Source organism: Dichotomopilus funicola, assembly GCF_033296635.1.
Source record: "Dichotomopilus funicola strain CBS 141.50 unplaced genomic scaffold C8A04scaffold_18, whole genome shotgun sequence".
Taxonomy (NCBI): Eukaryota; Fungi; Ascomycota; class Sordariomycetes; order Sordariales; family Chaetomiaceae; genus Dichotomopilus; species Dichotomopilus funicola.
The window spans coordinates 318,378-342,905 of record NW_026944039.1 but is presented as its reverse complement, the minus strand read 5'-3'; the positions used below and the strand labels follow the sequence as shown (position 1 = coordinate 342,905).

At 56.3% G+C, this 24,528-nt stretch overlaps 7 protein-coding genes across 7 annotated transcripts; 4 read left to right on the top strand and 3 right to left on the bottom strand.

Annotated features, from left to right (window-relative positions):
* Positions 1-229: 229 nt before the first annotated feature.
* On the bottom strand, positions 230-1,273 carry C8A04DRAFT_27164 (uncharacterized protein; the record flags this gene model as incomplete). Its single annotated transcript, XM_062780201.1, has 1 exon — positions 230-1,273. One exon carries the CDS (start codon positions 1,271-1,273, stop codon positions 230-232), a length of 1,044 nt encoding a protein of 347 aa, XP_062638530.1.
* Positions 1,274-3,219: 1,946 nt separating this feature from the next.
* Positions 3,220-5,040, top strand: C8A04DRAFT_27163 (Flotillin-like protein 1; the record flags this gene model as incomplete). The annotated part of the gene is made up of 3 exons (XM_062780200.1): positions 3,220-3,286; positions 3,349-3,863; positions 4,021-5,040. The coding sequence occupies 3 exons, from the start codon at positions 3,220-3,222 to the stop codon at positions 5,038-5,040; spliced, it is 1,602 nt and encodes a 533-aa protein (XP_062638529.1).
* Positions 5,041-8,892: 3,852 nt separating this feature from the next.
* Positions 8,893-9,762, bottom strand: C8A04DRAFT_10869 (uncharacterized protein; the record flags this gene model as incomplete). Its single annotated transcript, XM_062776742.1, has 1 exon — positions 8,893-9,762. The coding sequence occupies one exon, from the start codon at positions 9,760-9,762 to the stop codon at positions 8,893-8,895; it is 870 nt and encodes a 289-aa protein (XP_062638528.1).
* A 611-nt stretch (positions 9,763-10,373) lies between these two features.
* C8A04DRAFT_27161 (uncharacterized protein) lies at positions 10,374-13,122 on the bottom strand (the record flags this gene model as incomplete). The annotated part of the gene is made up of 10 exons (XM_062780199.1): positions 10,374-10,435; positions 10,517-10,672; positions 10,750-10,883; positions 10,963-11,062; positions 11,131-11,274; positions 11,347-11,612; positions 11,686-11,836; positions 11,914-12,036; positions 12,106-12,551; positions 12,623-13,122. The coding sequence occupies 10 exons, from the start codon at positions 13,120-13,122 to the stop codon at positions 10,374-10,376; spliced, it is 2,082 nt and encodes a 693-aa protein (XP_062638527.1).
* Positions 13,123-13,844: 722 nt separating this feature from the next.
* C8A04DRAFT_36075 (von Willebrand factor type A domain-containing protein) lies at positions 13,845-16,125 on the top strand (the record flags this gene model as incomplete). Its single annotated transcript, XM_062783398.1, has 4 exons — positions 13,845-14,009; positions 14,066-15,503; positions 15,579-16,020; positions 16,068-16,125. 4 exons carry the CDS (start codon positions 13,845-13,847, stop codon positions 16,123-16,125), a joined length of 2,103 nt encoding a protein of 700 aa, XP_062638526.1.
* Positions 16,126-19,051: 2,926 nt separating this feature from the next.
* On the top strand, positions 19,052-21,284 carry C8A04DRAFT_27159 (alpha-amylase; the record flags this gene model as incomplete). Its single annotated transcript, XM_062780198.1, has 6 exons — positions 19,052-19,992; positions 20,057-20,426; positions 20,489-20,512; positions 20,575-20,595; positions 20,652-21,160; positions 21,236-21,284. The coding sequence occupies 6 exons, from the start codon at positions 19,052-19,054 to the stop codon at positions 21,282-21,284; spliced, it is 1,914 nt and encodes a 637-aa protein (XP_062638525.1).
* Positions 21,285-23,084: 1,800 nt separating this feature from the next.
* On the top strand, positions 23,085-23,761 carry C8A04DRAFT_36073 (ATP synthase F(0) complex subunit C3, mitochondrial; the record flags this gene model as incomplete). Its single annotated transcript, XM_062783397.1, has 3 exons — positions 23,085-23,172; positions 23,270-23,557; positions 23,664-23,761. 3 exons carry the CDS (start codon positions 23,085-23,087, stop codon positions 23,759-23,761), a joined length of 474 nt encoding a protein of 157 aa, XP_062638524.1.
* Between the last annotated feature and the right edge of the window lie 767 nt (positions 23,762-24,528).

The following is a 24,528-nucleotide window of genomic DNA, read 5'->3' as shown; positions in this document are numbered from 1 at the left end:
GGTTTATTCCAGTTCCTGTGCAGCCTCACTTAACATTTTAGCCTTTTCTTACATTTTAATTGGGTCTTGATGGGGAATACGGGATTCTTCGTGTGCGACGAATTTAATATTCTAATTATACTGTAGAATGAAATTGGGGAATTGTGTTCGTGAGCTAAACAACAGAATTAACAAATATGAACAGGAATCCCAACCAACCCCTAATTACTCTGTTCCCGCTTGCTGCTTATCACGCAGAGATCCTCACAGCCACCACAACCCCCCAACCCGTCAAGCTCTCCCACACCCCAAAGTCATTCTCCTTCCGAAATGTAACCTCCTGTGCCGTAACCGCCATCCTCACTGCATCATCCTCCGCCGACAGCACAGGGCTCGACAGCACCGGCGATATCGGCGACGGCAAACCAGGAGACATCTGTTCCGACCCAACCGACGACGTACTCCTCTTCCGGCCCCCTCCACCTAGACCCCAGCGCGACCACCCCGACTTTTCTTTCTCGACCGTCTTCGCCTGCACAACAGTGGCCTGGACCCGTTTCCGTTCCAGCACCGGCTCCGGCCGTAAATACGTCGCCAGTCGACGGGCCATATCCTCATCGCGGAACCACCACCCGTTGGTGTCGCTGTCGGAGCGGGAAGGGTGCGTATCAAACCGGCCCCATTCATCAAATCCGGTGTTTACTTGTTCCCGCAGCGCTCCTCCACTCGCATTCCCATCCCCATTCCTGTTTGTACCACCCTTCTTCTCCCCGCCCTTCTCCCCAAACCCACCACCCTCCTCCTCAACAGCAACATCCACAAACCCAACCCTCACCACCTCCCCATCCCCAATCCTCTCCTCCAACCCACTCATCCTCGCCCCATTTGGCACAACCCCCACCGGAACAAGCGTCAATTCCCCCCTTATCCCCGACGCCGTACCCCTCCTCGTCCATGCAGGCCCCGAAAATGAAGCCGAAGAAGACCCCGCCAACCCCCCACCGGCAGCCGTCAACTCAGCCAAAAACCCCTCCACATGCGGTACCAAGAGCGCTGCGAGACCGAGCTCGTCGGCGGCTTGGGCGGATTGGCGGGCGAGGCGGGCGGTGCGGAAGCGGGCGGGGAGGGCGCGGAGGTGGGTTGTTAATGGGGAGGCGGGGGGGAGGCCGTTGCTTAGGGTTGAGGTTGGGGAGGGAAGGTAGGATGGGGTGGTGGTTGCTTCGGAGTAGGAGGGGGGAGGGAGGGCGGTGGTGGACGTGGTGTTTGGGGGTTCGTCTGCCGGTGGGTGGCCCATTTTTCTTGGATGTTTAGTTGTTTCGTTGTTTGGTGAATGGATCGACTGTTTGAGGGAAGGGGGGTGATGTTGTTTGGGGGAGGTAGGTTTACGGTTCGTTTGCGCTGTTGAAGGTGTTGAATGATAGAAGTCGACTTGTCAGGTTAGAGGTCCAGTGCCTGAGGAACGAGAAAGGTGGGGGTGGGGCTTCGAATCGGGTAACTCGGCGCAGAAGGAGGATTCGATGTTCGGTTCAATCACGAAGGCAGAATCATTGATGGGCTCCCTTTGCCCAGGCTGTGTGGGGAGGCCAAACTCGGTCTCGGGTTCAGGGAAAGCGCGAAGCGCCAAGGGATAATCCGAGAGGTTTCCGAGGAGAAAGGGAAGGGCAAAGGTTTAAACGGAAAGTGAAAGCCGAGAGGGCTCATCTTTGTTTGCTCGCGATTCAACTTGGCGAACGGTAAGCCTTGTCTTGGCCGCCTTATGAAGATGGTCATCGGACCCCAAACGGACAAACCCCACCAAAATCACCCAGACCCTCTCCTCGCGTCATGATGCCTTGCATTAAGCCCGGGCCAAAAGGTGGTCGGGGCCATATCTGGTGGCTGTGCTGGGCCGCTAGGCCTGGAGCTGGTCTTGTCCTTGGGCTTTCCATGCAGGGAATCTTTGTCGGAGCGGAATAAAGAACGTTTCCAGAAGAAAACCCCTCTAAGCGCAGATGCTCCTTCGCTTGTTTGGGCCACATCGGGAGACCGGGGTTCGGGCATTGCTGGGCGGTTCTGTTGGCCGTTGGTGGCTTTCAGTGGCTGTTGAGCCGCTGTGCAGTGGCTGATGACAGGGGCCAATCTCCAGCTTTGAGCGCATGACCGGCTTCGGCTGCCGGCCAACTGCAAAAATGCCTAAAGAAACACTAACTGTCGTCGGTGCCTCTCTTCTGGTCTGACGAGAACCTACGCAACGACGGAGTCATGTTTAGGTTGGGCGAAAGCGTCATCGACATAGGCAGATGGGAATGTTAGGCGGTTCAACCAGTATCCCGATCGGTCGCCAAATCCGGGGCATCTCGGTGACGGCTTGAGACAGAAGCCTGACGCTTGCGGTGGACGCAAAACAACCTCGTGGATCCTTTCAACAGCTGTCTTCTCAAGCGTGCATCTTGAGACGCGAAAAGGGTAAGATGCAGTCCCAAAAAGCCGTTGATTTGGCTGTCCGTTTTGGATGCCCGGTCCCCGAAACGACATGCCGTGCGACGCGAGAAGGGCGACCTGGAGAATTGGAAGCCAAACGCGCTGCAGGCGCAGGCCGGGGTCTGTGCGGCCGTGCTTCCACGTTGTCTCCGCTCCACTCTCTTGGATTGCGGGGGCCAATCACTGGAGGCGCTCCGCCACAATGTTGAAGCCAATGCCACACAGCTCGCTGGAACACAAACTTGACAAGGCAGGATCGCTTCCGCTGTGTCACTCTTCGTCGCCGTCCCATTCCGTCCGAGCCGCCGTTCGGTCAGATGATGGGCGGAATGAGGCTCCGATCCATGCACCCGCTTGTCACGAATGCAGCCAAGCAGAGCCGGCCAAGCCCATAGTCGGATGGCTGTGTTTTGTGACTTTGTGGCCGGCGGCCGGAATCCTGCAGACGGCAGTATGTTTTGTTGTTCGGCATGTGTGGGCCGGTTGGTGACGGGAAAATGTACAAATATCCCAAACACCCCCTCAAACTTTGTCCATGCCGATAATTAGTGCATCGTGAGATCATCCGACAGCATCACAACAGCCTGGAAACCTCCGGGAAACTATCTGCATCAGCGTGCACTTGGGTCGACCGGCGAAGATACATATAAAGTCCTTTACACCACCACTACCCCACGCCTCATCAACATCACCACCAACCTCCTACTTCTTCGTTGAGCCTTTTTAGCAACACGCTCTATTACCTAATTATCCCATAATTTAATCTTTACATCCTTCACAATGGCCTCTTACAGGATCGCGGCGCCCGACGAGTATCTTGCCATCACTGGCATGAACGTCAAGAGTGGTATGTCTCCTTCTATTCTCTCTGTCATTCTTGTGGTTACCGCTACTAACACAACCATACAGTCAAAATCACCAAAGCAGCATGGGTTTGGCCCTTCCAGCGCTGCATGCGCTTCAGCGTGCAGCCCCACGACTACGCCATGAACCTGCAGGCCATGACCAAGGAGAAGCTGCAGTTCCTGCTCCCCGTCGTTTTCACCATCGGCCCCGACGTCAACCAGCGTGGTGCCAACTCCCGGCGCGACCTTCATGAGCCTTTCGCCGGTGCCGGCAGCGAGGGCGGCCCAGCGGACGCCGACCACGGCGTGCACGCGCACGACTTCCGCCGCGAGGACCAGGGCGACTCGCTGATGAAGTTCGCCATGCTCCTGGCGGATTCAGGCACCAGCAAGAGCGGGAGCAACCACCAGTTCTTGGAGAACATTGTCAAGGGCATTATCGAGGGTGAGACGCGTGTGCTGGTGTCGAGCATGACGATGGAGGAGATCTTCACGGAGCGGGAGGTCTTCAAGCGCCGCATCTTCCGCAACATCCAGAGCGAATTGGATCAATTCGGCCTGAAGATTTACAACGCTAACGTAAGTTGCATTCACCCACTCTCCTCTATCCTCTGTTGTCGCCAGCAACAACATGGACCCACTTTTACCCCTGAGTTCAACACAACAAAAACAGACCCACCTTTCCTTTACCCCTGAACCACCTACTTGAGAACATTTTCGCTGACAATTCCAACAGGTCAAAGAGCTTAAGGATGCGCCCAACTCGCTGTACTTTGAGTCGCTCAGCCGCAAGGCCCACGAGGGTGCGGTCAACGAAGCGAGGGTGAACGTCGCCGAGGCGCAACTGCGCGGTAACGTCGGCGAAGCCCAGCGCAAGGGCGAGCAAGAGCGTGAGATCGCCAAGATCCACGCCGAGACGGCCGTGCAAAAGACAGAGCGGGATATCGAGCGTGCCTCGGCCGAGGCTGTCCTCGCGACGCGCAAGAACGAGCTCAACCGCGACGTCGACATCTCCCGCATCGCCGCCACGCGCAAGACCGAAGCCCAGGACGAAGAACTCAAGCGCGAGGTGCAGATCAAGCGCGCGGCCGCTGAGATGGAACGTCTCCGCGCTAGCGACGTCGTCAAGGCCACCATCGCGCGTGAGTCCAAGCAACAGGCCGCCGACGCCAAGGCCTACGAGGTCGAGGCCGAGGCCCGCGCGGACTTTGAGAAACGCAAGCAGACTGCCGAGGCCGGCGTGTACAAGGCCAAGATCGACACCGACGCGGCCGCGTACAAGACCAAGCAGGACGCCGAAGCGTGGAGCTACGCCACGCTCAAGAACGCCGACGCCAACCTGCAGAAGAAGCTCAAGGAAGCCGAGGCGACCGCCGCCATGGCCGATGCCTACGCGCGCATGAGCCAGGCCTTTGGCGGCCCCGCCGGTCTGCTGCAGTACATGATGATTGAGAAGGGCACCTACGTCGAGATGGCCAAGGCCAACGCGGAGGCGGTCCGCGGCATGGCGCCCAAGATCAGCGTGTGGAACACCGGCGCCGAGGCGGGGGCTTCTTCGTCGGGTGAGGGCAGTGGTGGCCACCCGAGCAACATTGCGGCGATGCGCAATGTGTACCAGATGCTGCCGCCGCTGATGACGACTATCAATGAGCAGACGGGGATTACGCTGCCGGAGTGGCAGTTTGGTCGCCTGGCTGGGCAGATGTCGCAGGTGGAGAGGCAGGCGGGGGATGTCAAGCCGAATGGGAAGCGCTAAGGCTCTTGCCTGAAGCCGGCTTCTAACTTCTACACGGTGGGGTGGGAGAACATGATGATGATCTTGGATTGACAATCTTTTGCACGGACCTCGTTTTAGTCAGCGGATGCGTGGATTTGTCGTGGGAGATGTGGGGTAAGAATGAAGGAGTGGGCGTTTGGGCTGATTTAGCATGCATACCCTCGGCGGTCATTTTGTTTTGTTTGTCTTTCATCGATAGATTCTGTTTCGTTTCTTTTTTGTCAGCCTTTTACTCTCTTTTTTGTTCCTTTGTATTGCCTATTTAGGACGTTAATTATTGATAGTTACACATGGGAACTTTTCATCCTCCAAATTGCCAATAAGTACCCGAACATATCCAATCACTAAGCCATGTACAAGTAGATCTTACACAGTCTTTCCCGTCTGTAATCCAACAGCGGCTGTGGGCATTATTTCCGGTAACTACCAGCTATTCCTAAGAACATGGAGTTTCGAGCCTTCTAAATTGATATTGGTTGGGTCTTCCAGCTGCGGAATGTACGAAAGTGCGGCACGACTTGCCATGTTAGGAGTAACTGAACTCTAGGTAGTCATGGCTTCTTCCTGAACTTTTTCATATTTCACAAAAGCGACGACTGAGCGACCGAGTTTACTTCTCCTCTGGTCAAAGATTCCCACACACCCATTCTCCCCATCTCATGTTTCTACACTACCCACGTAGACACAAATCACCAAACTCACATCAGTAACCCAACAATTACGCCGATACCCCTAAAACCCACTCTCTCTTCCATCCCTTCAAACACCTACTTTCACAATGCGTCAACGTTTTCAAGCTTTCCTCCGTCGGTTGACCCGCACTTTCGCCAAAACCGACGACGCCAGAACCGACGACAACTGCACGCTGGTGGAAGTCGGCAGTATTGCTTGGCTTACTACCGACAACAAATGCAAAATCCGCTCCACCCTCGGCGATAGGGGAGACCGGTCTCTAAAAGGTACGGTTGAGAGCCTGTTTACCCGACCCCAGGGTTGCAAACTTGCTTTGCTGTAGTCATCTTCACCCAAGGTGCTCCGCTTTCCTACATTCTGTACACTTTGCACGATGCGAACCTATCCACCGAACAAGAAAAGGTCCTTAAACGCAGGAAAAACGGATTCTTTTCTCTTCTTCTTTCAGAAAGAAGGAAAAGAAAAAGGAAAGAATAAAAAGGAAAGCAGAAAAGGAAAAAAAAAGGAAACGAAAGAGAAAAAAAATACAGGTCAAGTACAGAACTTGCTGTTGCGGCCGCCGAATTTGGCAGGGCAGGGCCGCCATTTTCGGGGGTCTCGACAGTGCGGGGCGCTTGGTCACCCACCTGTGTGTGCCACGGGCCGCCTTCCGCGGCCTAGTCCGTGACAAGGTGGGGCGCGGGACGTACTGCCAACCAATCATTACATAACCAATCAGGAGAGGCTCGACGGGATCTCTTTGAGATCCATGAGAGCCAACACCAGGATCTACAAAGAAAGGTTGAGAGCCAACAAGCTCGATGGGATCTCGACGAGAGCCACGAGATCCAGGTACGAAGTAAGAAAGAAATTGTCGAGTATATAGATAGTCAGCTAGTCACTTGTTGAGGGAGTCTGGGACTTCCTCAGTAAGCAATACAACTTGTTCATTGCCATTTACACTGCGCCGTGAATATTGAGACCAGATTACTATCTTGTTGTGAACCCTTTGGCTTCACCGGATCACAACCCTTACATCATACCTTCAGTGAACCCTTTCAGAGTGTGGTTGAGACCCGATCCGTCATACAACCTTCGTCTAGTGAACCCTTGCAGAGATTAGTCTGTACAGGTTCGTCACAGAATCGAACCTCAGAAAATAGCTGTAATCTATAAATCTATAGGCTATAGCAGTGCTTAAGATAAGTAGGGCAAGGGGAAGCGCAGGTTCGAGGAGCCTTACAGGACCCATTGATACCAAAGGTTACGTTGTGAGAGCTTCGGCATTCAGAAGACAGAGTAGACAGATCAGGAAAGTTCCGAAGCTCGGTTGCGGAAATCCAGGGCATTTTATTACTGCCTGGGTGAGGCTGAGACAGGACCGGGAAGCTAACCCCCCGAACGGATTGCCCTCGCTCAAACAGCGAGGCTCTGAACCAGCGTGTCTCTAGGTGGGCAAGATTGACCGTCAAACCGCAGCTGAGAATTGCGTGATTGTTTTATCTACATACCTAGCCGAGACAGCTACATTCACCTCCGCTAGGGTGTTAACCCAAAAGCTTAGCGCCATATTCTGTACGTGTCCGACTGTTGGAATCTGCAGTACGTATTCGGAGGTTCGGGAGCAAATGATCCGCAACAGTGGCTTGGCACGCAGGGTCTGCAGTGCTTGCCTATAAAAGTTCCCTGGCTGCTCAGAAGCACCCAGAACTGGTCGCTTTGAAGACAGAAAACCGCACCGTTTGAACAGCAACGAAGACCAAAGCTGTCGTTATTATAGGAGGGCGAAAACGCGAATCTGGACCTAATAATCCACTTCCTTTTTGGGGTTCAAGTTGCTGACTTAGAATCACTTGGGTCACGTGCTGAAAACGCTGTCCGGAATTAAACGGTAGAGAACGCGTACACGCTAAGTTTTACAATTCCGTTTCTCTCTCTCTCTCAGTTCCGTTTTCTCATCAACGTCGCGGTGTGATTCTAACATTCGCCTTGTGACCGCGAGTTCCGCCAACGCGTCGCAAATCTTATCCCTGGCCAACCAAATGCGTCTGCGTCTTGGCAAATTGCAAGGCGCAGCAGCTGAGTTGCCAACTGGGCACGCGGGGTGACAGCCCCACTCTTTTCATGGTGCAATGGCATTAGCCGTAAGGCCACTTTCCCTGTCTTGTGATCCGAGGCATCTGCGACTACGCCCACCCGACGGTGTAGTGATCGGTGCTGAGGGGCACGCCGCCATGGGAGCCATGGGAGACGATATCAAAGGTTTTTAGGCGCGTTGGGTAGCTCGCATCTGAGTCTTGATCATCTTCCAGTGGTCGTTTCGAATTCATTGCACCGCGCTGCATCGACAACAACCGGGGAAGCGGGGTGAAGGAATCGAGGACAGGAATACCGGGCTGGTGGTGAAACAGTCAAAAGACTCAAAACCAGGGTGTGTCGTCGAAGACGTAATAATGTGAAGTTGACATTTAGTTAATTAGTTATACACTCTTTTTTTGCCTGCAACGTGAGCAACGCAGCTGGGTGGCATCTGGGGAAAAGGCGATGATATGATGACTTTTACATTTGTCAAAAAGACATTCATGGCTAGGGGTCGGGACATTACAGACAGCTACTACGTTTCTAGGTTGCTATTGACAGTAGGGTGGCCGGACATCAAGGAGAATGATAATTACTGCCCGCAGCGGACTGTACACTCATGCTCCCTCCCCAACACAGTCTCCATCTTTCCCAGAATTCTGACCCATACATCTTCTACTAATTCCGTTGACCTTGTTCCAGGCGGATCAAGGCCAGGTTGAACTTGTTGATGAGTGTAGAAGCGTGGTTCTCTCCAAGTTGACTGTTCTGCCTTCGAATTACTTCAACCATTAGGCCTCCCGCCTCTTCCCTCCTGCCCAGACTGTTATATCGGGAACGGCTGTGGCGGTCGGCTGTCCTTCTGGTCATGTCTGGATCATAGTGTTTTCGGAAGATGACCATATTTCGCAGCAGGGTGAAAGCCTATTCTTCGTCATCCGGGATCTTGCTGTTAATTTGAACTTCTCACTCCTCTTTCATAACTGTAACTACCTTACATCTATGACCATTCTTTTTACGCGCAACAGTGCGCGCAATAGTGCGCACCGGCCACAATAGGCACACGGAACCCACTTCCCTTTAGTTGAGCCTCAGCCTCTTGGAGTGCATGGCTAAATAATCTGGCATCATATCCCTAACCCACTGTTCGAGATTTCTGCAGCCCTCCTCACCAAACTCAGCCCTCCACTTGGTATTCTCGGTGTCAATGTCAATGGCGCCGGCCGCCTTGGAGGTGTCAGTCTTGGAGCTCGCCCTGATGGAGCTCGTCATGACCTGGTGGGCCTTCGATATGGTCTTTATCTTCTCATTTGGAACCATTTCCCACGAGAAGCGGAGCTTTGCCGGGTCAAGGTCGGCGAGCGGAGCGTACTTGGTCACCAGTTCGGGCGTCTTCATGATATCGTCAGCATCGAGTACAATCGGCCACATGCTGTCCTTAGGAAGGTAGGCCGCAAAGAACTCATAGAGCGTCCGGATCCATTTCATAGTCGCTTCGTGCTTTAGCGGGCCTTTCCCCTGACGTGCCTTAAGCCGCTCCGCATCTGGCCCTAGATCGGCGAGGGTAGTGCGGTAGAGCGAGGGTAGCATCATGGCCGGATGGCGGATCAGAAAGGTCGGGTGCCAGATCTTAAGGAACTCGTCCGGCAGCGATGTAAGGTTAAGAGACGATCGAGTTGGGTGTTTGACACCGTGTGCAACGAGGAGTCCCGGTTCGCTTGGCACAGCGTCATCGCCATAGGTGTACTTAGACTCAAAGAAGGGGTCGTTGAGCATGATAGCATGCTCCTTGACGTACAAACGTTGCCTTGTACCCCGCAGGCCCCTTGACTCTCGCGCCGGCGCTGAACAGCGTGAAGCCGGTACCCCGCAGCACGGACGCGAAGAAGGCGCTGACCTCCATGCAGTACCCGCCCCTGCCCTTCTCGATAATCTTGCTGTACAGGTCATCGGGCTCGAGAGACAGGAGCCGCGTTCGCGAGTAGTGCAGCGACAGGCTCTCGAAGGGGACGCGGGCCATGTGATGGCGCTGCAGGACCGTGAGGCATGCCAGCTGGCCGCGGGGGTTCAACCCTCGCGCATCTTGCTCCTTGAGTCCGATGTGGCTGAAATAGCGGGTGAGCTGTGCTGGCGTGTATGCGTGCATTTTGTCAGTCTCGTGAAACTTGGCTTCAAGGGCTAGGGGAGGGGTTGTGAGGCCTGAGATGATTCTAGAGGAAAGCAGGCTTTCCCCATACCTACAGTCTTGGCAGGCGACGCATCTATCAAGGGCTACCACGCTCGATACCACCAGCTCGGCAATGCAAGTCGGCGTAGCAGGACTCTTTCAAGAACCACCTACTCAGGGGCAGCACACATATTGAACCCCAAGTACCTACTACCTAAATGACGGATTGAACCACATAATCCTTGGATTGAGCAACGGGGGCAAAACGCAGTCAACATCTTAAACGCCCGCCCGGCCACCGGGAATCGCAATCTCGTTCATCTCCACGTTCAATACCTTGCTGGTGTTGTTCCTTGCCAAGTGATTACTGCCCCGCAAGCTGCGGCAGCGTCCGTCACGCGATCGATGCCGAACTGCCCGACACTGCCGCCAGGCCCAATCCCACGAGGCGGTCCACTGTAAAGATTACGGTCTGTCAGTGACCGTGATTCGGATCCGAGTTAACAGCACATCACAGTGCGCATGGTGCAGACTTACTCTGAACGTCGTCAAACTGCAAAATCCTAAACCCATCCGGGTAGTGGTGTACTTCCCGCGTGCCAGCCCCCACGACCTGGACCACATAGCTGGGTGACCTAAAGTTGGGCCGGCACGGCTGTCCGTCATTGGATACGGGTAGGAAGTTCTCCGCCACTGGCCAAAGGGGGCTCTGATTAGCAATTCAGGGTTTGTTAATGAGCTTACGTGTAGCAGTCTGAATAAAGACTCACGCTGCTGGCTGATCAGGGTGCAGCCGTCCTTGCTCTGCACAATCAGCCGGAGTCTCTGGGTGGTCGTGGACTGGAAGATCTTGATTTCGGATTCGGCCATGTTGAGGTCTTCGGTGTGGGCTCCTCGGGCATGCCTGGTAGAATTGATAGTAAATACCCAGCCAGCCTTCATCCAGCAATCCCACGGAGTCTGAGACAACATGAAGTACTTACAAACTGAGCAGAAGCTTCTCGTTGGGAAGGGGCGCCCGCAGAGACATGACAATGAGTTCCATCCTCATGGCTTCGAGTTTGCTGGAAAACTCCCGGGCATCTGAGGATTGATAGGGCACGGTCAGCCTTCCCGGTATGTTGTTTGTGAGATTGAGTGCAATGTCTCACTCTCCGGGCTTGCCAACTGGAATGCCACGTCCACGCCGCCCAGAACGACTGTCTCCTCAGTGCCAGTGTGGCCGACACACTCGACATCTTTCAGCAGCACCTTGAAGTTGCGGTCATCAGCGCGTATGGTGGTCGTTGGAACGACTTTTTAAATTCCTCGTGTCAGCTACCGACATCACGATGCACGTACGGGCCTGCAGCTTCGCAACGGCTTACTTTTCACGATCATGCGATCAACATCGACGTCCTGAGAAGGGAAGATGGCAGCGGCGTCCGGATCGCTTCCGTAGAAGACGACTAGCTCGGCACTAGCCTCTGGGGAGTTGTCTGCCGGAACTTGGACGATTTGGCTGGTTAAATCATCTTGCTTTAGCGTCTCGTAGTGAAGCAGCTGGATAGTCTCGACAGAGTTCCGAGTGTACGACTGTTTGTTCATGGTCAAGGTCACGGAATCAACCAGGTTTTCGATCCCTTGGAGGTCGCTATTCTCGGCCCGAATGATCAGTTGTGGCCATGATTCAGAATGGGTCTTGCCTGGCTTTGCGGCACACTCACGCCATGAGGTCAAGAACGCGGGTTTCGGAGGGCCCTCCAGGGGTGCTCGGGGTCTGGTAAGCGAGCATCGTTCCTAGGTTCTGGTCGAGCAGTGACTTTGCAGTGCGAGCCCTAAGCGTGTCTACGAATCTGTCTTCAAACTCGGCAATTCCTAAACATTTCAAAACGCCGTCAGTCTCTAGGATATGCATCTGAGAGATGATGTTGAGCAAGTCCAACGAGGCTTACGCGCTGCCGGAACGCCCGAGATCAATAACGACACCAACTTGTTGGTGGAGCGATCGACAGCTTTGTACAGCATCCAGGCTTTCTCTTTTCCCGCCAGGCGAATAGCAAAGCTGAGGGGTGACACTACCGGAGGTGTTAGCGCTCCTGCTCAGGAACCAGGTGCCTGTGGAGAGAATAATTCAGAATACGTACGGCCAAACTCTCCTACCAAGTCGCGGTGATCGCTTCCTGGTTGATCCGTGTTTGTGCAACGACACCGGAAGACCTGTTTAGGGGTGGAAGGCTGGCCGGAGTGGCCACCAACACCACGAGAAGCCTTGTGCGTCCATTCGGGATGCAGAGAAGCTTGTGGGCAGACGAAGTTTCGGGCCTCAGTGGAAGCGTGAATCCCGAGCCTAAAGCGAACCTCCGTGAATGGGAGTTGGATGACTGGCGTCGCCCCCTCGTCTTGGTCGTGTGGCCCTGGAGGTGCAGCATGGTGGTCTCTAGGCCCCTCGTCCTGGTCGTGTGGCTCCGGAGGTGCAGCGTCGTGGTCTCTATTAGGGGGGTCTCGAAGGTTCTCGACGAACCACGTGTGTATTTCACGCAGCATCTTTGAGGCTTGGGTCATGTCTTCTTGGATACGGCCGGCCTTCGTACTATTGCACTACCTGGTTAGCACCGCTTGTGGTTTGTCACTTGCTCGGGGTGCGGCAGCAGGAAAACAGACTGGTTAACCACGGCCAGAATCAGACTGAGGCTATTGGTGTGGACGGTGAGCTGGCTTCTTAGCGTCGCCAGGTCACCTCCTTCGGTGGTCCACTCGATCGTCCTCCAGATGTCCCGGAGCTCCCTTCTCCACCTCTGCCTTGTTGAAGCGGCGGGGTCTCGTGGCTCTCGGATGGAGCTATACTTCTCGACGAGGTGTTCGAGGTGCTTGAGGGTCTCCTGGCAGCTGCTGAGCATCACCATGAGCACATCCCCGCCGTTGTTGACCTGCAGCCCCCGAGTCACGGAGGGGAGTCTGGATGTGTCTATATTTAGGGCAGCACTTGCAGATGTCTGCTCCTCGCTTAAGGCAGACAGTGCGGCGCTCAAGGAGTAGAGCTGGTTTTCGACCTCGCGAAACTCGTCTGGCGCTGACTTGCGCCCCTTGGTAAAAGCCCGACCAAGCTTGAAGGCCAGCCTGGCCATCAGGTAGGCATCGCCGATCGAAATGGGGGAGGACATGGCAAATGGCACGACGTGTCGGTGGGCTCGGACGCTGTTCGCCGCGGAAAACTAGCATACTAGTAGTCCGTCGACAAGCGTGGTAGGCAGTGCAGAGAGGGTCAAGATGGTCCAATACAGGTACGTGAGTCATCTAGGGGGCCAGAAGTGGAGAAGCCCAACTTGAGCCTTGCCCAGAGCGGCAGGTGGCACACCAAGAGCACATCCCCGGCCGGGTGTTCGTGTAACTCCAGGTGAAGTAGCGGCAGCGCTGATCTAAGCACGATGCATGCAGGCTTTTAAGACAAGCTGCAGGCAGAGCAGGCTGCGCCTCAAATGGGCGCATAAGACAGAACACCGCGCTCCGAGCCTTATCTCTTCTTGTCTTTTCTTGAGGAATTTCTCGTGAGTCAGGCGGTAGCAGGCCTACTCACAGAAGCGGTTATCGCCTTAACGTACTTAGGGTCATCCTTGCCCTCCCGCGGTTCCTGCGAGACGTGCGAGTGTAAAATCAAGAGTTCTAGCCTAGGTACATCCCCAGCTGGTCTGCCCCCTGAGCCTCTAACGTTATCGCACGCACAAGAAGATGATGATCCAGCCCGGCATTCGGTGGGACCGCCGCGAGCCACCGCCCCCCGACATTCAGCGGTCCTTGGACCTTGAGCGCGAGGTTGCCCGGGTTCAGCGGCGGCGACCACGAGATCTCGGCCAGGCCAGTGACACTGGGCGTCGACGCCCACAAGATGAGTACATCAACGTCCAAATATCCCACCCCCGAGGATCTCATTGGACGGCGGAAACGAACCGGGATTTTGGAGATCAGTCTCGGTCGTATGATTCCGTGGAAGAACCCAACCGGCGGTCCGAGGGACGGGTTCACGACGGCGCCCACGCAAACGACGCCCTGGGTGGATCGCATGCGGACGGGTTCTTACCCCCAATTGCCGCGTCCATCCGCGCGCAGCTCGTCCACGACACAGCCCAGGTCGACGTCACGCACCTGTTTTACAACGACAAGGGCCTTGCACTCCCGCGGGCCTCGTACACCTTTCCGCTCCCGCACGGCTGCACCGTCGTGGGATTCTCATGCCGGATCGGACGTGACAGGGTGTTACAGGGCAGAGTCAAGCCCAAGAGGGAGGCCCGTGAGGCCTTCGAGCGAGCCACGAGCGAGGGCGAAACGGCGGGACTGCTGGACGAACAGACGCCCGAGATCTTTACCGCCACTCTGGGCAACATTCCGGCCCGTGCCAGGCTCAAATTCAGCATCTCCTGCATTGTCCTCCTGAAGTACGACTATGTTGATGGATCATCCGGCTTAACCACCTTCACTCTTCCCGTGTACATTGCCCCGCTCTTTGGGATGCCGTCCCCTGGCCTCTTCCGGGCCCTGGACACTTCGGCCAGCCTCAACAGGCTCTCGATCGAAGTCGACGTGCTGGCCCCCGGAGCCATCTCGTCCGTCACCTGCCCGTCCCATTCCGACGCCGAGATCGAGATTGGAGCAGTCAGGAGAGCCTGCCAGACCTGGCGGGAGTTTGCACAGTCACAAGGCCAGCGCCAGGATCCCGATCCCCGAACCGCATTTATCCGCCTACCCGAGATGGTCGCCCAGCTCGACAGGGACTTTGTCGTCGAGATCCGCACGCAGCCCGAGGCGGGCCTCGAGACGCCGCAGGCCTGTCTCGAGCGCCACCCTCAGTGGGACGGCCACACGGCCGTGATGCTCACCATACCGTCGCGGCTGATGCTGGGCACCACGGCTACCGCGGCGGCCCACGCGGATGGCCAGGGCGAGATCATCTTCGTCGCTGACCGGTCGGGGTCGATGGGGGACAAGATCGCGGCGCTCCGGTCGGCCATGGAGTTCTTCCTCAAGGGGATCCCGACGGAGAGGTCCTTCAACATCCACTGTTTCGGATCAAACCACGAGTCCCTGTGGGCACGCCCCACGGCGTACTCGGCTGACACTCTGCAGACGGCGCTCGGCTACGTCAGCCAGCACTTCCGCGCCGACATGGGCGGCACCAGCCTGCTGCCGGCGCTCAAGGCCGTCGTCGCGGGGCGGGACAGGGGACGCACCACTGACGTCGTGGTGCTCACGGACGGCGAGGTCTGGGACCTGGACGAGACGCTGCGCTTCGTCCGGGAAGCGAGGGCTGCCAGCGAGAACCGCCTTCGCTTCTTTGCTCTGGGCATCGGCGCGGCCGTGTCTCATGCCCTGGTCGAAGGCATTGCCAGGCTCGGCGGGGGGTACGCCGAGGTCATCCCGGCAGCGAGCAGTGGTGGATGGGACTCGCGCGTCGTTGCCGTTTTGGAGGCCGCGTTGACGGGACATATTGGGCCCATCGGTGTCGATGTGGAGGTACATGGATCTGAGGAAATGCAGCACGTTACGACTGGTAAGTCCCATGCCCGTCGAAGCGCCACGAGGATATCTCAATGTTCCTGAACGTGAGATCTAACCCCAGAGACAGGTGAAAGGTCCACTGCCACACCCAATAACTACGCCAATTCAAGACTCAAGATGATGCAGTCCCCCGCGGCCGTCTCCTCCGTAAGCCCATTTCTCCGGAACCGCGTCTTCTTCCTGTTCGAGTCGCTCCCCTCTGCCGCGCACCTTTCCTGCCTCCGCCTGCGAGCGACGCGGCCCAGCGGTGAAGAAATCACTGAGCAGGTCCCCATCAGAGTTCTCAGCGCTCCTGGCACCGCAATCCACAAGCTCGCTGCCCGCGCCCTGCTGGGCGACCTGGAGCGCGGTCAAAGCATTATCCACTTGGCGGATGGTGGCCCGACACTGGGGCCGTTGGCCACACAAAAAGCCGTCATGGCGGAGGGCAAGCGGCTGGGGTGTAAGTGGGATCTGGTGTCCAAGTGGACAAGCTTTTATGCCACCGAAGATCGTTTCCAACCACCACCGTACGGAGACACACCCTTGGACCCTTTCCTGGACGGCTCGGACCCAGGGATAGAGGTGGTTACCCAGAGCGAGCCCGGGCTGCTGAGGGCGAGGGCCACGACTAACAACGTGGCCCGGCGTCTTGCGGCAGGCCTGACCGGGCGGGGCGAGTTCGATGAGGACACTGACGAAAGCGAAGAGGGCGAAGAATTTCCCGCTGATTTTGGAGACGGCTCAACTGATGATGATGATGGCAGCAGTGACGGCAACGGTGGGCCTGCAGGCTACGGGGGAGCAGGAGCATCAGGGGGGAATCTGCCAAGGCCGGGAGGAGATCACCGTTCTGGAGGCAACCCTGGTCATGAAAGCAGCAGACATGGAGGTGGCAATGGTTCTGGCACAGGTCCGGCCGCAACGGGGCCGGGCTACAACGTTGCAAGACGCGCCGCGAGCCCGCCAACCCATGCCGGCCGGGTCCCGACATCGACCCTTTCGGGTTCTGACCCAGATAATCTCCGTGCCGGACGAAGCCCACCCGCAACAGGCCAGACCGTGCGCGGACTTCTTAACCTGCCTCTGCCACAGCGCATTTCCCCGGACCTGGATCGTCCAATGTCGCGACAGGCATGGAGGCCGAGGGATTCGCCGCCACAGCAGCCAGCGCCTCCCCTTCGTCCGTTCTCGAGACTTCGTAGGGGCCGGGATGAGAAGACGGCCACTGCCGATGGATGGCCAGTGCCGGAGTCGGAGTCTAGCACCGAGTCAAAGAGAGCGAGCAAGATTTCGAAATTTGCGCGAGAGCGCCTCGCCCAGCGGGAATGGGAACGGGCGGATCGCTCCTCTGCCACCACAGCCACCAGTAACCCGGCGCCCACCAGCGGCGCTACCAATCCCTACGAGAAGCTGTCCGGTGAAGCGTTGCAGCGGGAAATTATCTCGCCTCGCAACAACCCCGCACCAGCCCCAGCCCTCGTCATGGGACTGCTCGACGATGACGACGACGACGACGACCGGCGCGGCAGGGAGTACATCAACCTTCTCCTGCAGCACCAAGAGCATGACGGCTCGTTCCGTCTTTCCGGCGACCCAAGCGACCTGCTGGGCACAGTCCTTGGGGCCGTGGTCGACCGTGTCGCGGGGGAGCTGTACGCCGACTCAGACCCCGGCCGGGGCCCTGTAAATGTCTATTCGCCCTACATGTCCTCCAGGTGGCCGCCTCCCTCGCTCGACGAGAGCTACTGCTTCGACTGGGACTATGCGACGGGCAGCCCTTACCTCGGGCATTCGCATTCCCCGCCCGTCCCGGGCATGTCAAAGGAAAACGCAACCAAGCTGGCGATGGCAGCCGCCATCATCGTGCTACTGGAGTGGGAGTTCCCGCGCCTGAGCAGGCTGTGGCGGCTGATGGCGGCCAAGGCCGAACGCTTCGTCAACGGGGCCGGCAGCAACAGCGGCGGCGACGCGCGGGTCGCGCCGGGCGCGCTGGTCAGCCGGGTGAAGCGCGAACTGCCAGGGGGCTGTGACACGAGCGGGTGGAGGGAGGTACTCGCGCGCCGGTGGCAGGACCGCACCGAGGACGCGATATCGAGGGGTCCGCCACACGAGGTGTTGCAGGTGCACTTGCAGCCACGGGGGATGGGATACCGTTCGGCGATGGAAGCACCGCCCGCTGCAGCCAGGCTGTCGAACCCATTTTTCACGCGCCTGTCGCAGGCGGGGCGGCCGCCGTCCTCGTTGCCGGCGCCCTCGCCTCCAGCACCCGAGCCCCCGGCGCTGAATGAGCAACCACTAACACCGAGCCAACGGCCTAGTTGGGTGGGATCAACCTTGCGTCGCCCCCGAGTATACGCTCGTGCTCGACGCGAGGAAGGCGACAATGTCGAGGCTGGAAGTGAAATTGTCAAAGGCGAGCGGCAGAGGAAAGAGAGTCCCGAGCGACGGTTGTTACGGCAAAGAAATGACCCGATGGGGGGCTCAGGGGCGTCTCCCGCGGACGCCTCGGCCTCTGACAAGAGCTCAGACTCCAAGCCACCGCCAGACATAGTGCCGCAGCCAGGGCGAAGCAAGACCCCGACTCCCGGTCGTACTCTCGCTGAAGTAACTTCGAAGGAAAGCAAACCTTCAAAATCACGGGCTCCGTCGGATTCGGTGAGTTCTGCTCCTTCGCAACGTTAAGGAACGTACCTTGGCATTCATCACAGATACTAATCCCATGGCTTTGACGACGTCCAGGCCAACACGGGCTGGATGGACAGGATGGTGGAACTGATGGAACATGACCGGACAGCGGGGGGATAACACACGAAGGGTCTCGCTCGAGCTGGCGCCGGCAGTCGACGATCGACGATGACTTTTGCTAGCCGCATGCAAATAGATCTGGATGGGGTGAAGCGGGAACACTGTTGGCCTTTGCCGATTACCACATATGTACGCCCGCCCGTATCTGGTCCATGCGGTACAGTCCGCTCAACTCGACCCAGAGACTGCAACGCCCTTCTCTCGTCACAAGCAGGTTGTTTCGAGCGACGCTTGTGTCCTATATAGCCGCGGGGCGTTCTATCAGCGCCCCGAACCCAGAATGCTCGCAGAGGAGAAAGAAAGAGAAGGTTTTAAACTACCACGATCAGGATGGGGTTACCCAGGTCAATTGATTGCTTGCCTAGAATAGAAGAGTTGAGATAGCTGACAAGAAAGAGTACCTACCTAATTAACTGAGATTGTGGCTAATTAGATATCTCCTAACCTCGTCGCTGTGAGCTCCCTTGTTGAGTTGACTCGATAAAAGTGAGGAGGCATGTAAGAATCTTTATTGCAATGAATTACACACTTTCATTACATATAAACGGTTACACATATATATACCTTTCAAAACCGAAGAATATCCCTCAACATGCGTAGAAGTGGAGAGGGAGCGACACTCGGCGGGGTTACTCAGAAACTCCACGTCAAATGCGGTGGGGCATAACAAAACGAGGACCGTCACCAAACAACATATGGTAAGAAGCCAAACAACGGAAAGCGACAGAGAATGTTATAGATAAACATTAGAAAATGAGCGCCTTTCTCAAACTCCCCGATCCACCTCTCCCACCCGCCCTTTCCGCCCTTCGCACCTCAGCCCTCCGCCAGGAACCCGACTCCGGCTTTTCCACCAACATGCGACCACTCCGCACCCGTCGCACCGCTCACGACTATCTCCCAAACCCATATCTCGTACCCTCTCCCACGCAACCCTTCCCGCCCACCAACCCAACGTCCTCTTCCGTCTTAAACCCCGGCCCCAGTGCCACCCCCGATGGACACCGCCACAACACCCCAAATCGCAACTCAACACCCTCCATCAACCCCACCCCGGCCATAAACCAAACCATGATCCAAGGCTTCGAATGGTACGTCCCCGCCGACGGAGCGCATTGGCGGCGTCTAGAACAGGTCCTCCCCAGTCTAGCCCATCTCGGCGCAACATCCCTATGGATCCCGCCCGCGTGTCGGGCAGCCTCGCCGTCAGGGAACGGGTATGACGTGCATGATTTGTGGGATTTGGGTGAATTTCCTCTTCCTCCTCCTGCTGCTGCGGGATGGTCAGCTGGGGAGGAGGAGGAGAAGGGGGACAGGGTGCGGACGAAATGGGGTACGAAGGAGGAATTGGTGAGGATGGCGGAGGTGGCGGATCGGGTTGGGGTTAGGGTGTTGTTTGATGCGGTGTTGAATCATAAGGCGGGGGCGGATTATTGTGAGAAGGGGGTGTTGGCGAGGAAGATGGAGGATAAGGATCGGTTGGTGGCGGTGGAGGGGAGTGAGAGGGAGATTGATGTGTGGACGGGGTTTGGGTTTCCGAGGAGGAAGGGGGTGTATAGTGGGATGGAGTGGAAGAAGGAGCATTTTACGGGGGTGGATTATGATGATCGGGAAAAGGACCCGGGAGTGTGGAAGTTTGAGGGCAAGGAGTGGGCGGATGATGTGGATGAGGAGTTGGGGAACTATGATTTTTTGTGGGTTGTGGCTAGTCTATGTTTTTCGGAACTTCTAGCGAATAATGCTAATAGCCTGTCACAGAATGTTCGCCAATATCGACCATAAACATCCTGAGGTCAGGGAGGACCTCTTCCGCTGGATCGAATGGCTTCCACGGCAGATGAAGCTTGGTGGGCTGCGTCTCGACGCTATCAAGCACTACAGCTTCCGGTTTCTGCGCGATTTTGTTCATCACGCCAAGTCTGTTGCCCCAGACTTATTGCTTGTGGGGGAATATTGGCGGGAGGACTCGGAATACCTGGCAAAGTTTGTCGAGTTTATGGACCACAGGATATCCTTGTTCGACGTCCAGCTGGTGTCGAATTTTAGCAAACTGTCCTCGCAAGTCAACGGGGACTTAAGAACAGTTTTAGACGATTCACTGGCGATATGGAAGCCGGATCATGCTGTGGTAAGTTCCCCACATGCGATGCTCCCTTGTACGTAGAGCTTGACGCTTATGACTCTATCTAGACCTTTGTCGTGAATCACGATACTGTAAGTCTACCCTATTTGATGAATGTCTAAAACTGCTGATCGTATCCTTAACACTCGTTTAGCAAGCAGGACAGTCCCTTGAGGTTAGCTTAATGCAGGTCCCGTCCCTACAACCCGCAGTAATAATTGACCCGCATAGTTACCCGTCGCTCCATTCTTCATACCCCTCGCATACGCCCTTATCTTGCTTCGCGCAAACTGTGGCATTCCCTGCGTCTTTTACGCAGACCTCTTCGGTTCCATGGGACAACACCCCCAACCCGGATTTGCCAACTTCATCCCACCTACCTCCGGCGGCGCTGCCCTGCCCAAGATGATGCTTGCTCGCAAACTGTGGGCATACGGCTCGCAGTACGATTATTTTGACGAGCGACACTGCGTAGGTTTCACGCGCATTGGGCATCCGGCACATTCCGGGGGCCATGGTCTAGCTGTTGTCATGACGAACGCTTGGGAGCATGCGAGCAAAAGGATGTTTGTTGGTGAGCACCATGCTGGCGAGGTCTGGACGGATCTGCTTCGGTGGTGTCCTGGACAAGTTGTGATTGGCACAGATGGCTGGGGAGTTTTCCCCGTAGGGCATCGGAGCGTTGCCGTTTGGGTGAACAGCCAGGTGGATGGTCGGGGTGAGGTGGACTCTTTCGTGTTGTGAGTGGTCTTCCGCAGGCGGCTGTATCGCGTGAGTTGACTTCAGGTCTACGAGCTGACAAAGGGTGGTGGTAGCGACTTCGATATCTACAACCAGAATTCTCCGCCAACAGAAGAATCTTAACGGGCTTTAGCAGAATCGGAGGGCTCTCGCCAATTGGCGTTTATCGCCCGCCCTGGTTCAAGGCAACAAGCTCAAACGTGTGGGGTTAACAATCTTTAGAATGTCAAAACAAGTAGTTGCCTCACACTGGATGCCACCTAACTGGTGTATGTCAGCTTGCCCAATATTGATAGCTGGGGGAGGTGTCCACTCGGCTATGTTGAGACGAAGACAGTGTCGGGAGCTGGGAACGCGCTATGATCTAAAGACAACAAGACCGCCGTCTACGTCATCGTCCGAACAGCCATTTACGGGCGGTAACGCATTGATCGGGGTCCAATGCTCTTGGACGCCATCTGAACCCCGGCTGTCAGGCACGAGCCCCTCGCGCCGCATCTTCAGGGACCTTGCAGATTGGTTGCACAGCATTAGCCCTCGGGTGCGTTTCACCCGAAGTCAAGCTCCGGTGCTACGGCTGCTGAGGTGGTTACAGAAACATAACATCGAATTAATATTTGAACCTTTTATCTGCTTGACAACGGAAAATGAAGGACGGCGAATTTGTCTAGATGCCTCGGCGATATGGATCAAGACGGGACAGAGCGAACACCCGCGATCTCGCCCCACCATTTCCAAGAACCTCGGGAGCATACGCCGGAGCAACGGGGGACCAGCGGACAGGTTGAAAGGCCGCTCCAACCCCAGACGGAAATAAGGTGATAAGTCTGCGCATCTCCCCAGGGCCACAAGTTCGCGATTCGCGACAATTCTAAAAAGACCGCGGTTTTTTACCTGAGGGAGAATGTCCCCGCAGATCCATAGCTTATCTGGCAACGGACTGGGACAGCATGCGGCGCGCAGGCGAGGGGCGTTGAGAATCAGCACAGCCGGCTGAAAACGGAAGGCGTCTGAGAGGGGTCAACCGGAAGGTTGAACCCATTCGTTCCGACTTTAAGGGCGTAAGACGTGGCACGTGTGCAGGAAATTCTCATCGGGTCAATTTGCGAAGATGTTTAAACAACAAGAAGATATTTCGAGAGCACCAACTTGTTGTGAAGAGTCACGAAGCCAAGAATCCTGGGATCTGGCCCGAGGTCGATGATGCTTCCTCCCCAACGCGGAAGTGGACGCAGAAAGCAGGCCTCAGGGGATGTTGCAAGGGAGGGCTTGGAAGGCGAGCATTGTCCAATGGCCAGCCCGCCCCACAAGCCAGCCGAGATTGGCTCGATGAGCTGCCCATCTCGCCCCATCTGCCCGTGGTGCTCCATTTTCCCCATGGAGAAGTGGGCATCATGGCGGGCTTGGCGTTCACCGGGGTCTTCCAAAGGCTCCGCTTCCCCAGTGTCTCGTGTCCCAGGGACACATTGGGTCATTGATGAATGTCAGCGGGCGTGAACCATCGGCGTGATGGACGACCACGCAGGGAGGGAGGTAATTGAGGGAAAGAAACCGAAAAATAGAGTTGAACCGGCCGAGAAGATTGGCGATAATTGCGGTTGGAATGTTCGAAACGGAAAGCCGTTAGTTTAACCGCTCCAAGTTTGGCTCGCAACTTCCCCCAGCTTTCCCCTTTCGCACGGTTCTTGCCGGGACAAAACAAGTCTGGGGCGCCCCCCTCCTGCTATTGGCCAGCTCTGTCGTTCTTTCCTACCATTGCATTCATGTTGTGACACTTTGGATGCCTGAGGAACCAGTCCCCGCACGGGACCGGCACCCCCTCTCGTTTCCCCTTCCCTCTCTTCCTCCTTTTCTATTTCATCCATCCGCTCATCGCTGCCACACACCTTCCATCCATCAATTCCATCACACAAACCTCCAAAAATGCTCGCCTCCGGCCGGTTGTCTGGCGTCGTCGCCCGCGCGGGCATGAAGCAGCCTGTTCGCTTCCTATCAACCACACAAAGCAAGGGTACGTTACTCCACTGAATGAGTGGGCCAGCTGTCAAGCTCTCAGATCCACCAGCTTCCCCAGAAATGCGTTATTTACCATCTCGTCTCAACTCTAGCTCGCGTCCCCAGCTCCATCATCTCCACCCTCCCCACTGCTCGCCAGGCTGTCGGGCGTAACGGTTTGCTTCTCAATGGCGGCCGGAGCACCTTTGCCTCGACCATGATCCGTGGTGCGATGCAATCTCGGAGTGTTGTCGTTGAGTCCACCGCCGCCGCGCTTATCACGGCCGCCAAGGTCCACGGTGCCGGTGCGGCCACGATTGGTCTTGCAGGTGCTGGTGTCGGAATTGGCACAGTATTCGGAGCTCTCATCAATGGCGTCGCCCGCAACCCGGCGCTCAGAGGTAAGAGCGGGTCCCATCGTCTGCGGCCTTCCAGCCGCGTGAACCCGCCTTACCATTGGTTGGGGGTGCAGAGACAATGAGAGCTGACAGATCTTGGCAATTGCAGGTCAACTTTTCTCGTACGCCGTCCTCGGTTTCGCCTTCGCCGAAGCTACCGGCCTGTTCGCCCTCATGGTTGCCTTCCTCCTCCTCTACGCCTACTAGATAACGACTCAGCGCGGGCGGCTTGCATATTGCACTCTCACTCTTCTCACTTAGAGAAGCGATAAGTGTGTTAAACAGGGGTCTCGCACGGGTGGAGACACAGCCGTTGAACCACGCGAGCGGATACCGTTTTGGCGCTCGCCGAACCCGCTCCTGCTGGAGCCAACCAGGCCCCCTGCGCCTCTCGCGAATTTTTGGAGGCTCAGGTCTGTTAGAAAAAGCAGAGAGTGGCACTGGTTTGTAGCATAGAAAGACGATAAAGATGGGTTGTAATTGATGGCTATTTCATGGGCTGGCTGCACGAATTTTCCAATCCGAATTTTGTGCACATACTTGGCACGGGCCAATAGGCCTGTCGTTTGCAAAAATCCGTGCGAATCTGACCCTTAAACCCACACGCCTTTCCTAATTCGGTACTAATTATCTCGAAGCTCTCACCACTTTGCAACCACGCATGGAAACTCAAATGGGAAACCAACCTACCCCGGCAGTCTCATCACGGCGAAGCCAGTGTTCTTTGAGGGCTTGCTTAGAAATTTGGAGAAATGCAAGACAGATCGCGTTGTTTACGTTGGATTCATACGGGTAACGCCAGGTGGGGGTGAATCAGGGGAAGCTGTAGCAACTTGATGAAATATGTAGGTCGGCCATTTGAGATAATGATGGTGTGGTCTTGGGCTTTTACAACTCATATATCTCGCAGGGGTACTGGGCTGGATTTTCAAATTTTGTTGCTGCCAGTCATTCAAGGGATACAGGATGCGGTA